Raw genomic sequence first — 15,782 nt, 5'->3', positions numbered from 1 at the left:
GTCTCTGAAATGGCAATAATAATTAGTGAAATTAAGGACTTCTGTGTTGCTGACTGACTTGCCAGCTTTACGGCGGATGGTGAAGGTGATCAGCTCGTGGTCGCTGTCACCCAGCTTCCCGTTGATTACTAGGTCGCCGGTTAGGTCGTCCCCCGTAGGCAGTACCAGGTCGAGCAGCACTTTGCCTCTCGTTGGCCCATAGACTTCTTGAGTACTTTGTAGGGTGGGATTTCTTAAATTATTATTATTTTTTATTTTGCTCTCATAAGGTGCTTTGTGTGCATGAGGTGTTTGAGTGGAGAATTTTGTTGGTGCCTAGCAAGATCAAGCCCTAAATTAACACTGAATGGAAACGTTCTGTTCCTCCCTGCTTGGTCTCTGCTCATAGAGAATAAGAAGTGTTGTCAGGTGACCATGTGGGGGAAGATTTCACTTGACAGCCTATGTGTACTTGTTATGAAAATAAATATAAAACATACTGCTAAGCTGTCAATCTGGTATATTTTAATAGTGCTAAAATAAAACTTTGTTCCTACTTAGTCAAAAATAGGTGAAATAGGATTGACACAATCTGTTATGTTATTTAGAGTTGTCTTACAAAACTAGATTGTTAGGTTGAACACTCATGTCAAACAAACACCTTTCGAAAGAAAACATGTTTCTTTCCTTATGTTGTCTCGGTGCCAGAGAATCAGAAAGACTAAGGGCACAGACCAAAGTGACAATTTTCACCTGATCTGGCCACAGAAAGTGGTTTATAGCCATGATCAACACAACTGCGTGGCTTCAGACTGCTTCAAAAACAGCCAATCGGGTAAAAATCTGAACCTTTATTGCATGAGAGGTCAGATGAAGATGTTTTAAAACGGAGTATCTTTTGTAACTTCTGTCTGCGCTGCCTCTCAGCTTGTCACTGTTTTCAGAATGGGGGGGGGAAGGGGGCAGAGGGAGTTTGGTCTGGGGCTTTTTGAGCCCCTGCTGGAGAATGGGGTGGGTGGATTGGAGGCCTCTCTCCACCCCCCAGCAGCTGCAAAATCCTAGAATGAGCTTCCTCCCCTCCCTTTCTTTCCTCCTGTTCTGAAACAGGGACAGACTGGGACAGAAGAGGGGTCATTGTTAGGGGAAACTGGCTGCAGCTGGCAGCCAGCAGCTAGACTGCCCTCTCTCCTGCAGCCAACAGTGAACTTCAGTTTGGTCTGGGGTAATACTGTAACTCAGAATGCTTCCTGCAAAGCAGTCTGAGTTACAGCAGGGAGCTGCACTTCTGTCTGCACCTTAAATGATAAAAGCTAAGTACAATGTAAATTATTAATTTAGAGCCTTATTCAAAGCCCACTTACGTCAGTAGAAAGACTTTCATTGACTTCAGTGGCCTTTGGCTAATGCCTTCATTCTTGCAAATCCAGGATTACATTTGCTGACAAAGATTGTGTCCATGTTAATTTTCTTCTTGCTTTTCAGGTAGGGAGATAACAGCAGAAACTTTCATGGAGAAACTGGATAATGGTGCCTTGCTTTGTCGACTGGCTGAAACCCTACAGGAAAAATTTAAAGAAAACAGTTTTGATGCAAACAAACCTGGTAAAGTAAGTAGTAAATAATACATTCATGCTCATAAAATTGTTCCATAATCTAATCTTTCTGAGATGTTCAGAGCTTTTATTTGTGGAATTTCACTATTGCATATCTGGGAGCACTGTTCCCCATTAAAAAAATGGCATAATGTAAATATGCATTCTTTTAAATTCTTTGTATGTTAAAGTTGTTATTTTTTAACAAGTTACGCTATTAGAGCAGTAACTCTGGTGCCTTGACAATTCTATTATGGGGCTCTTCAGCAGCAGCAGTATGTCTTTAAACGGCCAGGAAACCACAGCAGAGCACTGAAGTTACTTTCAAATTTATTCTAAATGAATATGCTCCAGAGACTAATGAGAACAATGGGAATCTTTCCAATTACTTCAGTAAATTTTGAATGAATCCCAACATCTGATTCTCCTATGACCATGTAGGAGCAGGATCATAGAATTCCATATTCATTGTTTCTCAGTGACTTCCATATCCAGTGTATTTGGTTTAAAATAAAAAGATATTTTTTCTTTTCTATCTGCCAGTAATGCAAATTCAGCCTGAAGCCTACTCTTCCAACTTCTGCATCATTAGTGTTTGGTAACACCTGGGGGAAGCCTTCTTCTCTTTAGATTATGCTTTCTTTGACCTGTTCAACCTCTGTTTTCACTGTTGTTGCACAGGACTAATGTGTTTCATGTGCTAAGTGATGGGTAACAACATAAGGACTTAATACACATTAAACCAAACTGCCTTTTTCTTAAATCAACTATTTACAGAGCTACTCTAACTACAGATTGAAATACCTAGCTACATACTTAGTACTGTAGTCCTTGTCTCTTCCAGTGCTGGTGTTGATGTTTCCTAGTTTTGTGCAATTCTTACAAGTCAGAAAACTTAATGGATGATGCTGGGTTTTTGGTTGTAGCTGTGTTGGTCTAAGGATATAGGCAGACAAGATTCTTTGGGTACATGCAATATCTTTTATTAGACCAACTGTGTAGTTGGAAAAAAGTTCTTCACAAGCTTTCAGGTGCAATCGCCCTTCTTCAGACTCCCTATGCTTGAAGAAGGGTGATTTGTGCCTGAAAGCTGGCACAGAACTTTTTTTCCAACTACTCAGTTGGTTTAATAAAAGAGATCACATCTCCCCAAAGAACCGTGACTTAATTGATGATACACAGAAGATGGAGGAGAATTCAGAGATGTCAACCTTAGTTGTTGCAAGGCTAACACAGTAGGAAATAGGAACTTTTTTCTCTGGGAGCAGGTCAATTGTATAAGGAATTATCATTTTTACCAGCCTGACAACTTGAGGCACCCCTGGCTACCACTGCTGCAGCTAAGCTGTCACTTATTCAGCCAGGCTTCAGAAATAGCTGTAGTTACTACTAGCCACTTAGGATCATTGTAGCTGCTGCTCTGCTGGAGACAAAAAGTCCTGTAATATATCTGTCTCCACTCTCAGCATGTCCCCTATCTTACGACAGAAGGGAAAGAAATACCAAACGGAGACTCAAGCAGCAGGTATAGTCAGCAGAGATAGATGAAAGGCATAATGCTGGCACCTGGCTTCAGCACCTTGTAGCATAACTATACCTACTAACTTGTCTCCTAACTACTGAGCTAAACCTCTTTCCTTCTTAGATTACTCCCAACAGCCTTTTCCAGTCCTTCCAGTCTTGCAAACACCCAGTGTCTTCTGAAAATCCCAAGTTCTGCAGCCTTGTCCTTAGATACCTAACATGTACCAAGTACCCTAAACACTTTCAAGCACCCACCTTCCTCAGACAGTCATGTGCCATCCATCATCTCATTTGCATCAGAGATCTTTTCACCTACCCATCTACCCTACCAGCCTCTGAGACAAACTCACATGTATACCAGACACAATTACTGAGTTTTCTGGAGTTCAGTGTCTTTTCATACCAGCTGCTTGTGGCAAGGTGGAGGTGGTCATATATTGAAGTCTGTGGTCATATAGAAGGGATTTACATGCCTTACTTCCCCAGAAGCAAACTGTGCATGTGTCACCCTACACACATGCATGTGGTCTGGTGAATAATAGCATTGATGTGTCAGTTCTTCAGAGCAGTCTAGATTGTTTAGTAACCTGGGATCTTTGGAACAAACATATGGATTAGATGTGGGGCCTCCCTGCTTTCCTGCCTGAACCAGGAGGAAGGGGAGCTGTCTCCTAGAGCTGCCTCCTATTCTAGAGCATGGGAGAAGGGCACTCCATCCAGGTGTAGATCAGAGAAAGGGCCAACTTCCTGCCTTGTTCCAAGTCAGTGGTGCTCAACCTTTATGCCCCACAAACTAGATGAGTGGCATGAGGCCTGTCTGCAAGACTGGATCAGGCCCTGGGGCCCTGCCCTGCATAGCATAATTGGACTCTGAGAGCCCAACACCACCTCCTCCATCCTCAGTGCACTAGAATTGGGTCCCAGGGGCCTGGCATCACTTGTTCCCTCCCATCTCCATGCTCTGGGATTTGGTCCTGGGGGCCAGAAATTCCCACTCCCACCCTCCACATACTAGGATTGGGTCCTGGGGGCTCAGTGCCATGCTGAGATTGGGTACACAGTGTGCAGAGCTCCTTATTGATCCAAAGATTACACAGTAAGGGAACAGTACTATCACTCTCCTGCCACCTAATTTATGGACCTGTGGAGCCCCACAGCCTAAATTACATTGTGCCAGGGGTTGGATCTGGCCTGCAAACCTGAGGTTGAACATCCCTGTTGTAGAGCACAGGACAGGGTGGACTGACTGTCTGGTTCCACATTATAGGGCAGGGTAGGCTTTGGGTTCTAGATCGCAGGGGGGGTGGACTTTCTGTCTGGTTTTAGATAGCAGAAGGTGGCAAGTTTTCATTCTGGTTCTAAGTCACAGGATGGTGTGGGCTTTCTGTCTGAGTCAGGATCTCAGGACAGGGCAGTCTGTCAAGGTCTAGATCACAAGGTGTGTGTGGGGGGTCCATCCAGTGACAGACCACAAGGGCATTCCCTCCTGTTCTAGACGCAGACCAGGAGGGACTTTCCATCTAAGTAGCACAGCAGCAGAAAGGAATCTCAGAGTCATAGTCGACTCCCAAGATGAACATAAGTCGTCAGTGCGATGAAGTGATCAGTAAAGCTAACCACACTCTGTCATGCATTAGCAGGTGCATCATGAACAGGTCTATTCATTAGCAGGTGTATCACGAACGGGAGGTGATATTTCCCTTCTATGCAGTATTGGCAAGGTCGCAGCTGGAGTACTGTGTTCAGTTTTGGGCACCGCACTTCAAGAGGGATGTGGAAAACCTTGAGAGGGTCCAAAGGAGGGCTAGAGGGACTTGGTTCTCTTCAGCGTTCACAAGAGAAGGCTGAGAGGGGATCTATTGGCTGTCTACAGATTCATCAGGCAGGGACAGCAAGGAATAGGAGATGCCCTGTTTACCTGTTTACCCCTTAGAGTTACTAGAAACAATGGCCGCAAACTGACAGAAAGCAGGTTTAGATTAGACATCAGGAAGAATTTCTTTATGGTAAGAGTTACCAGAATCTGAAATGGGCTTCAAGGGAGGTGATGCTCTCTCCTACCTTGGAGGTCTTTAAGAGGAGACTGGACAAGCACCTGGCTAGGGTCACCTGACCCTAGCGCTCTTTCCTGCCCAGGGCAGGTTGGACTCAATGATCTGCTAAGGTCCCTTCTGATCCTAAACTAATCCTAATTCTAATCCTATGAAATTGATGAAATCTTTTAATGAAAATGTAATGTCATAGATCTAGGAACTAAGAATGTAGGTCACATACAATATAGGATGGGGAACTGTATTTTGGAAAACGGTGATTCAGAGAAGGATTTACAGGTCATAGTGGATATCAACCTAAGCTATGATCTTACAAAATGGTTGCTGAAATGGCAAATGTGATCCTTGTTTAAGCTGGGAAATGTAGACTAGAGATAGGGAGGTGATATTTCCTCTGTATACAGCATTTGTGAAACCATTAGTGGAATATTATGGCCACTTCCAGTGTCCACACTTTTAACAGTGATGTTATCAGATTGGAAAAGTTTCAGAAAAGAGCTACAAGGATGATCTGATGTCTGAAAAACTTGCTTTTGAGTGAGAAATTAAAGGAGTTGAACAAAAAAAGAAGACTAAGGGGTGTCTTGATCACAGCCTGTAAGTACATGGGGGAAAAGATATCTGATAGCAGATGGCTCTTCATCTAGCAGACAAAAGCATAACAAGGTACAGTGTTTAGTGAATGAAGACAGATAATTTCAGGCTAATACTAATGCAAAAAGTTTTATGGTGCAAATAATTGATCATTTGAAAAAAGTACTTAGGAATGTGGTGCATTCTCCAGCATCTGGAAAATGGGCATTGGATTTCATTTTTAAAGAAACAGTTTACCTGAACCAGAAGTTACCAAGTTGATGCAGATACTGCTTCCCTTCAAGAAAACATGTAACATATTGGAAAGAATCTAGTGAAGAGCAACAGAAAACAGTTTGAGGTCTAGAAAACATGTTTTGCTGGAATAGGTTGGAAGAACTGGAAGATTTGATAGCAATCTTCAAATCATGAAGGATGGCTATGAAAAGGATGGTGATAGACTATTTTAAGTGGCTGAAGGTCAAGAAGCAAAGCTTTTAAATTACAACAGTGGAAATTTAAGTTGGATATTAGGAAAAATTCTCTCACTGTTGTTGTCAATGAATTTATGACCCAGATACCTTGTTCTGGGCAGACCCAAACCTTCAGACCAACCATAACCCCTCCATTTAATAACAGGCAAATTTTATTGATACACAGTGATAACAGATAAAATTAATGTAAACAATTCTATATCTACCACTCCTAGAGCTGTCATCAGGGGGAAGGTACATCTGACCAGTATGCGAGCTTCACCCTGCGGTTCTTTCTTGAATGCCAGATGTCAGCAGCCTGGAGATCAAAGGCTGAGGCCCCTGCTCCAGTGAGACTGGCTGGTAGTCAGCCCTCTGTCTGTGGTGGCCTCAGGTTCCCCAGGACCCTTTGCTGCTCTGAAATCAGGGGGCTGGACTTGATGATCTCCCGAGGTCCCTTCCAGCCCTGATGTCTATAAAATCTATGAAAATCCCTCTTTTTGTATTCTTTCTACCCCTCTAATGACTCTATCTCTGGACATCGTTGATTGGTCTCCCTTTGGTTGTCATACTGTCTGTGTTTGTCTTGTCAGCACATTCCTTTGTTTCACAAACCCATCACATGCACACATCTTAATTTGGGCTTTTACTGGGCCTCCTAATTTGGTCTGTTCCCCAAAACCAGAACTCCTAAGGGCTCTGTAGCTGGGCATTCTGACCTGACCAACGCAGCAGTCCCTTATCTCATGTTATGGAACAGTGTGGTACAAGTCTTCAGTTACCCAGCCAGTGCATCTACTGGCTTTGGGCACAGTGGGCCTTGAAGGACATTTTTTGCAGACAGACTTTTAGAAATCTATTAACTTTTGCCATTTTGCTGGACCACTGCTTTAATGCATTATTTACTTTACTTACATGCCAATTCCCAAAAGCAAGCCTCTAAATACTATTTTCTAGCCATTAGCTATGAACATGGTTAATAGGGGTGTGTGAAGTGGGCCGTATTGGATTCAGATTTGGATTTGGCCCAATTAGCAGGACAATGATTTGATTTGCTTATTCAGATCACTGTACCAATTTGATTCGGCTGAATCTGAATCTGAAGATTCAGTTCTGATTCAGAGAATCAACAATCTGGCCACAGACACAGCTTTGTTTTATCTACATTCCTCGAGGTACCAGGCGTGGCTCGTGAACATTGAGACGGTGGGGCAGATGGAGCATCCCACAGAAGTCCGGGGGAACCCCCCCATGTGCTCAGGAATAACCCCCCCTGCAGCCCCCTGATTCGGTGATCGGCTGTGAGGGAACCCTGGGTGCCCTTCCAGACCCAGGAGGCACCAATTGCCGAGCTGTGGGGCGGGGTCCCCCACACGCTCCACAGTGGACCTAGAAGTGGACCAGCAGTTCTTCTGGTCCACTTCTGGGTCCACCACCGAGCGTGCTGGAGACCACCCCCCGCCCCGTGCTCCCATGGGATGCTCCATCCGCCCCACCATCTCAGTGTTTATGAGCTGCCTGGTGCTTCGAGGTATGTAGAAAAAAATATAAAGCTGTGTCTATGGCCGAATCGTTGAATCTCTCCAAATTTAATTGGAGGCTTATGATTCTATTTGGAGTGATTAATGGGTCTCCTGATTCTATTTGGATTTGGAGATTCAGCTGCTGAATCTCTTCTGAATCAAATCAGCAACTAAAGCTTTGCACAGCCCTAATGGTTAAGTGCAAGAACAGGTTACCAAGAGAACTTTTAGAATCTCTGTTGTTGAAGGTTTTTAAGGAAAAGCTAGACGAATCCTTGTATAGTATAGTTTAGACATGGATATTCCTGCCTTGAACAGGAGGTTGGACAAGTCAACCCTCTGGGGATCCCTTCCAGCCCTAATTTTCTGATTCTATTGTTAGTGGAATAAATGGGCTCTGTCATATTTAGCATATTCCTGTTATAGGTAAACAAGGTTTGGAGTTTTAAGTACAGAGACCTTGGCCTGCTGTGGCAAACTATTAAAAAAAAAAAAAAAATCTTTTTAGCCTTTTAATAAAGATACAGAAAGCAAAAGGAAGAAAATGACCAGAGAATTTGAAATAAAGTGTTAATACTTTCATTTCAACCATATCTTTTGTTCCTTTTCCTTTTAGCTTTACAGTGATTTTATAAGAAAAAAAAAACCCAACCTGTTTGATAATCTTGTTGATGGTGTCCCTTTTATGGAAAGGAGAATTTGATTGAAGTGTTCTGGAAATATTGTTCTTGTTGGGTCTTATCCAGGTACCTTGAAAACAAAATGGGAGAAACAAATAGGAGGAGATAAAGGGAAAAAAAAGTAAGTATAGACAATGAGGTTTCTGTCTGTGGTGATGACTCTTGGACCCATGCTATGGACAGAAACAGGCAGAGCACCCCATCTTATCTGCCCCTCCGAGATCTGTCAAACTACAGCAGCAAATTTTTTAAGACATTGCATCTGGCTGCTTTTTTGGACACTGGCTCACAGCAGTATTGTAAATGAAACTGCCTTGGCTGGCTAAGCTAGATTTCCTAATGTTTAAAACGGGAGGAAAAAAAAAGGACACAGAAAAAAAGAGATGAATAAGATGGGGATGTAGCGTTGTGGCATGAGAGGGAGCAACAACAGAAAACCACACTTGTATTACAGGGCTGTTTCAGAGGAAGTGGGGATGTCATCTAAATCCTTGTTTGATAGTGCCATAACAAGCAGTTAGTGCCTGGGGTGAACCTTGTTGGGGATGAAAGGGGAATGGGTGGGCATGATTCTGATTAGCAGGTATACATGGATTCCAACTGGGAGGAGGGGAACATTATTCTGAGAGTGGGGTAGAGGGTCATGCAGGGCTCCAAGATCAGAGGCTGGGGGGGCATCGCTTTGACCCATACTGGGAACTCCTACATAGTTTTGGCTGAGCTGCTCTGTGCATACTGTGCCTGCCCCAGCTGTTTCTGTCAAAGCAGCAGCAGAAACTGGGTCTGGAGTTCCCAGCATGGGAGTGCTGCTTGGGTGTGTACTCGATGGGGGTTAGGGGTGATTCTGGTGCCTTTTCTACATTAACATCTAGGGCAGGTGCTGCTCACCCACCTCTAGTTATGCTCTTTTTTGGGATTGGCTTGGTCTAGTCAAGTCAGTTTTCAATATCTCAGGATATTGAGAATCCCCCTTGATGTTATGGTAGATGCAGGGGTACCAAGTGGTGGCAAGGGTCCAACCATAATAATGAACCTTGTACCATTCCTCCTGGTTTTGTGTCAAATACTGAAATTCATACTTAATCCTGGCTGGTTTGCTTAATTAAGGACTCGGAAAAGAGATGATTGGTGGAATACCCCGTCTCCTCATTTTGTCCACCAGTATACCAATTTTGATCCTTTTGATTTTTGTTTTGTTGTTGCGCTTCTTCATCAAACCTGATTTTAGCATGTTCCATAGGGCAGTATCTATAGACTTAAATCTGATCTAGTGTGGTATTTGTCATTTATAATTTTGCTGACTTATACATAGAGGTGCACTGATATATTGGTCACGTTAGATTGTTACCAATAAAAGGAAAATTAACATTATTGGCTTTTTTTGTCTGATGTAGCCAATAATGTCACCGATAAATGCCATGTGCATGCACACAGCCATATGCATGCACGCAACAAGGAGTGCAGTCAGGCAGCTTGGAGAGCAGAGTCCTGCCGGTAAGTCTGTGGGAGGGAAGGGATGTGAGGATGCAGACTGAGGCCCCAGTTGTGACAGAGGGGGTGGGGCAGGGGCAGGCATTGCCCAGCCAGGGTGGTGAATGGCACCCCAGGCCTGGGAGCAGGACAGAGCCATGGGCAGCTTGTCCAGGGGGCACGGGAGGGTGTCTCTCCACCACTGTGTATGCTCCCGGGGAGGCATGGGGGACATATGCTCCCCCAGATTTGTGCACAGGGTGAGGGTGGGATGCCTGCTGTGGTCTTGGGGCCAGGGGCAGTACTAGCCTTTTTCCACTGGGGGGCTGGGCCAAGGCTGGGAGCAGGGCAGACTCAGCTGCACAGCGTGGGAGGTGGTGGCCCTGGGAGTAGTGACTACGAGGGAGCTATGGGGAGTGGCTGTAGCCCGTCAAGCTCCCCCTATCATTGCCCCTTCTAGGGGCACTCCACTCTGCTGCCTTTCCCTCTGGAGCCGTGTGCTGACTGCATGTCTTCTGCCTGTCGCACACTGCAGGGCTCCCAAGGGAAAGGCAGCAGAGTGTAGTGCCCTGAGCAGGGGCAACACGGGGGGGGAGGGCTTCGGGGAGGGCTATAGCCACTCCAAAATTTCTCATAGCTCCCCTGTAGCTGCACTTTCCAGCACCATTGCTGCCACCCACACCGTGCGGCTGAGCTGGCTCGACACCCATCCCCAACCTAGTCCCCTTCCCCTCCCCGGCAAGAGGCTGGCACTGCTCCTGGTCCTGAGTCCACAGTGAGAAGTCTGCATTCATCCTCATTCCACACACAAATCTGGGGGGGCACATAGCCATGGGGAGGAGCCACCCCACCTTTATGTTCCCCCATTCCCCTTAGACTAGCCACCTGCGGCTCTGTCCCATGCCCTGCCCTGGCCCTGGGGTTCCATTCACCACCCGAGCTGGGCAGCTCCTGCCCCTGTCTCTCTCCTTCCCTCACCATGGGGGCTTTGATGTGCACCCCACCACCTCCCTTCCCTCCCCTGCCTCTTTCCCCTCCACAGACTTACTGGCAAGAAGCTGCTCTCTCAGCTACCAGGCTGCATTCCTGGTATCAGCTATTGGATTGGTATTGGCCGATATAGTTGATTTAATAATCAGTATCAGCCAAGAAAAATTTTACCCTTACTTATACGTATAACTCATGTAATGGGTTGAGTTGGGCTTTTGTGACCTTGGACAACTTGGCTTCTACAAAACATAACTGTTTGTTTAAATTCTATGGTCTGCTGCTATGAAAAAGGTCACATCAAATAATTATAATTGTTCCTCCTACCCTTAAAATATATGAAACACCTAACATTTTATGGAAAAAATAAAATGTGTGGATTTTTGCAAACCTTATGTGATATTCATTTGATATATCTATTTAATTATTTATTCCTAGATGTGGTTGAAAATACATTGAAAACACCTTTTGGCCAAAAATGGGACACGTTTTTCAGAAAAGCCAAAGCGGGTTACAGTAGCCCACCTAAGATGCTGGACTAGAGCCACTATTGACCCTACATAGTTCTGATCATTTTGACAGGTTAAATTAAAAGCCAATGAGGTGGGTTTTTTATTTAAAATTTACATCAAGATCAGTTAGAAAATGGTTACACAGCTCTAAAACATTCAATTTCATTCAATTAACATCTCAATAAATCATTCCCACTAGACACCTTTATGTTGGGTTCTAGTATCGGTGAATGCCTTGTTATTTAATGTTAGATGTTATTTGCTGAAGGAAAAGTTGGCAAAGATAAACCATAAATGCTGTGTCCCCATTAGTAGGAACATGCATTCTGTGGTGCCTCAAAGGCTTTTGAAGCACCACAAAATGCATGCAGCACATGAATAGGTTCTCTGCATTGCATATTTGCAGCGTGGAGGCAAAATTGGATACTGGGAAATCCTGTATCTAAAAAAGGCACAGAGGAAAAAAATGTTGCAGTGCACATGGCAGCAACATGTGCCACCCAAAACTGGATCCTCGCTGGCCAGAGCCACACTCCAGCTGCCAGCCAGGCTCTGCACGCCTGGATCACCGCTGTTGCAGCCCCGGGAGGCCCCCAGGCCCTCAGGTAGGGCTGTTGGGGCCAGCCCAGGTGCTGGCCCCCAACGCCCCTTACCCCACCTTGGGCAATTTGCTGTATGCCAGGGTGCTTGTGCCAAGGGATTCCTTGGAGACAGCTAGCAGCAGCATATCTATGTGCCACTGCTAGCTGTTCCTGGGGAAATGCACGTGCCCGCTCATGGCAATGTGCCCAAAGGTTCCAAAAGTCTGGGCTATATTACATTCTGGAGCTGTGCTGTTTTATACCACCTGAGAGTGTCTCCTTAAAAACTGGAACTGGCTGAACTCATCCTTTTGAACCCAAATTATGGGACAATTAGACATTTGCCATCTGTTTTACTGTAATTACTTAGATTTGTAGGTCATTTTCTTTGTCAAACTGGCATAACAGACAGTGAAACAAGACAGAAAAATATCTCGTTCCAGAGCTATTTTCTCAAGGTATATTATTTCATATTTGGTATAGTAAGCATTCAAAGAAGTGGCAGGGGTAACAGCTTTGTGTCATTTGCAGGCTATTAGGGAGCTTTCATGGTGTAATTCTCTTATGTAGCAATCCCAAGCAGTAGACTCCTCTACTGGAAAATCTGACTCTTGGTGCCAAGGAAAGTTGTATGAGTGTATGAAATTTAGCATAGTAAGAATTCCACAATACTCTCCTGAATCGTTGCCATACACCACATTAATAATATATGTGGTATTCTGGAGTCATTAAGCCATTACTGAGTGGGTAGGAATAAAGAATCTTAACAGGTTTTCACACAGCTGCCCTGCTGAAGGTTACTTTTCTTCCAACTGGACCTTTAGACACTCCAGGTTCTATTAAAAGTGATAAAGCACTCCTGAATCATAAATGTTTTTCTTTGTAAATAGAGGAAGACTGGTATAAAAAGAATGGCTGCCAGAGAAATTGGTTTTCAGGATCAGCCAGGCCATGCTTAAGTGAGAGGGAGGTTGAGGCACTTTTGGATGAGGCTAGCAGGAGAAGGATAATGGTGGGGGGGAACCTAGAAAGGTACCTCCATAATCCAAAAGACTTAATCTGTTTCCAAAAAACAAGTTTTCTCTCCTATGTGAGGTGCTGATACTAACAAATGAATTAGAGCAGGGGCATCAAATGTATGGCCTGCAGGCCAGATCTGGCCCATAAACCTCCTCCATCTAGCCTTCAGAGCTCTTGGAAGACCAGGGAATTTGGGGGATAAGTAAGGCCTGTGCCTACACAGATTTGCTCATCTAAGAGCCATTTGGCTTGCAGCTACTTGTCCCACTGCTGTCCTGTGGTTTCTTGGCCCATTGCTACTTGCATTGCTATCACTGTTCCCTCTGCCTCAGCAAGAAATTGTTTCCTCCCCACCTTGACCGCTTCTGCTGTTGCCACAGACACTGGCCTTGCGACTTGCCCAACTACTACTGTCTCTGCCGTAACCACTGCTGCAACTGCTTGCTCTGTGAGGACCCTGTGGTCTGGATCTGGTACAGGGAATGCAGTGAATTTGATATCCCTGGATTAGAGGAAGATTCTGTTATCAAGGGTGCGAACTGAGGATCACAGAGTCCTTCTAAAAATCTTTGAGATTGTTTGTTTGCCTTTTGTGTTATGTCTATCAAATGAATGCATACATTGTGTAACAGGGCCACTCTACATACATGCGCATGCACGTGAACACACACACACATGCACACACATGTATACAGAGCGAGAGAGAAAGATAGCAATTAGTTTGGCAATACTTTATTGGTATATTTATAATGTTAAAGGAATTTGGAAGCCGACCAGAGTCTCTATCATCTTGAAATAAATTCTAAATACCTATATGTCTTGATGTGCGCTTTTGGTTTTCTTTGCACATGATGGGGGGGATGTGGTGTTTGCAGGAAGGGGGTGGGAAGGAGTGTGGAGGAAGGCAGGTGTGTGTGTGAAGGGATGTGGGTTGGTGTGTGGGTAGGTGTGGGGCAATTGCTGGGGAGACTGTGGCTGTGGGAAACCTTGTGGGGGGGGGCTGCTCAGGACGGGTGAGTCCCCTGACCCCCACAGTGTGCAGCACCTCCACACAGCCTGTGGAATGCCTCTCCCCCACTCCACAGGGTCTCAGCCCCCCCGGAGGGTCCCAGCTCCCCCCTGGAGGGACCCAACCCTCCCGCCCAGGGCCCATAACTTGCCTTTTGCTGCAGCAGTGGGAATGGGGTGCTCTAAGCCTGCTGCTGCAGCTCCCAGCTCTCGGGGACCACGTGCCGGGACCAGCCAGGTCCTGCCGGCCCTGGGGCCCCACTGCTGCCCAGCTAGGGCTGCTTGTGGACATCCAGGGATCTAATTTTCTCCCCGCACTGCAAGTTTCCAGTACGGGGAACATTTTTTCATTCCCACATGTGCCTGTAACCCAGTTTCAAAGGGGTTTAAGATGGGGCAGGAGGCATGTACACGCTCCTTTGGACCCGCCATGTGAGTGCAAAGACTAGAATTGGGAGAAAGAGAGCGTTATGCCCTGTCCAAGCCTTGAGAATCCTAGTTTCATAGGTGGTAGGGTTGGAAGGGACCTGAGCAGATCATTGAGTCCGACCCCCTGCCATGGGCAGTAAAGAATGTTGGGGTCAAACAACCCTGGTAAGGTGATTATCTAGCCTTCTTTTGAAAAACTCCAGGGTAGGAGTGAGCACCGCTTTCCTTGGAAGTTGGTTCCAGATCCTAGCCACTATGACTGTGAAGTAGTGCTTCCTGATATCTAGCCTGAACCTACTGTCAGTCAACTTATGGCCATTATTCCTACTCACTCCTGGTAGTGCTCCGGGGAACAGGGTCTCCCCCATTCTCTGCTGGTCCCTCTTGGTAAGTTTATAGATGGCCATCAGATCCCCTCTCAGCCTTTGCTTGTGGAGGCTGAACAGGTTCAGGTCTCGTAGCCTCTCCTCATAGGGCCTGCCCTGCTGCCCCCTGATCATGTGAGTGGTCCTCCTTTGGACCCTCTCGATGCTGTCCACATCCCTCCTGATGTGCGAGACCCAGAACTGGATGCAGTACTCCAACTTCATTCTGACCAATGTTGCATAGAGGGGGAGGATCACCTCCTTGGACGTGCTTGTGATGCATCGGTGGATGCATGACAAGGTAAGGTTAGCCTTACTGACCGTGTCCCCATGTTGGTGGCCCATGTTCATCTTGGAATCAATAGTGATTCCAAGATCCTTTTCTGCCTCTGTGCTGATGAGAAGGGAATTCCCCAGCCTGTAGGTATGCTGCTGGTTCTTCCTCCCTAGGTGCAGTACCTTGCACTTTTCAGTATTGAAACCCACCCTATTCTCATCTGCCCACCCTTATAACCTGTCCCGGTCTAGTTGTAGCCTTCTAGTCTGCCCACTTCTCCCCACATCTTGGTGTCATCCATGAATTTGATCAAGGTGCTTTTCACCCTCTCATCCAAGTTGCTGATGAAGATGTTGAATAGTGCGGGCCCAAGGACTGAGCCCTGCGGAACCCCACAGCCCGCATCCCTCCAAGTTAAAAATGACCCATCCACCACCTCTCTCTGGGTGCAGCCCTCCAGCCAGTTGGCGACCCATTTGACTGTGTACGTGTCACCACTACAGTCCTCCAGTTTCGTAACGAGAACGGGGTGAGTGACAGTGTCGAAGGCCTTCTGAAAATCCAGAAAGACTATGTCCACTGCTACCCCTGCATCTTAGGATTTGGTGACCAAGTAAAGCGACCAAAACGCTGGCTTGCATCCATTGCTTCTCGAACAAATCCCGGGACATCATTCTCCCCTTGTACTCGGCCTTGGTGAGGCCGCAGCTGGAGTACTGCGTCCAGTTTTGGGCTCCA

At 45.8% G+C, this 15,782-nt stretch overlaps 1 protein-coding gene across 6 annotated transcripts in view; it reads left to right on the top strand.

The window, feature by feature from the left end:
• GAS2 (growth arrest specific 2) overlaps positions 1-15,782 on the top strand; it is a 166,937-nt gene that overhangs the window by 24,632 nt on the left and 126,523 nt on the right. For all 6 annotated transcript variants that reach the window (XM_019552025.1, XM_019552027.1, XM_019552022.1 and 3 more), the window contains one exon: positions 1,462-1,586. In XM_019552025.1, the coding sequence (XP_019407570.1) occupies positions 1,462-1,586 (125 nt within the window). The remainder of the gene's footprint in view (positions 1-1,461; positions 1,587-15,782) is intronic.

The sequence above is a fragment of the Crocodylus porosus genome, unplaced genomic scaffold (genome assembly GCF_001723895.1).
Source record: "Crocodylus porosus isolate Cpor-Errol unplaced genomic scaffold, CroPor_comp1, whole genome shotgun sequence".
Taxonomy (NCBI): Eukaryota; Metazoa; Chordata; order Crocodylia; family Crocodylidae; genus Crocodylus; species Crocodylus porosus.
This window is presented reverse-complemented; position numbering and strand designations above follow the sequence as displayed.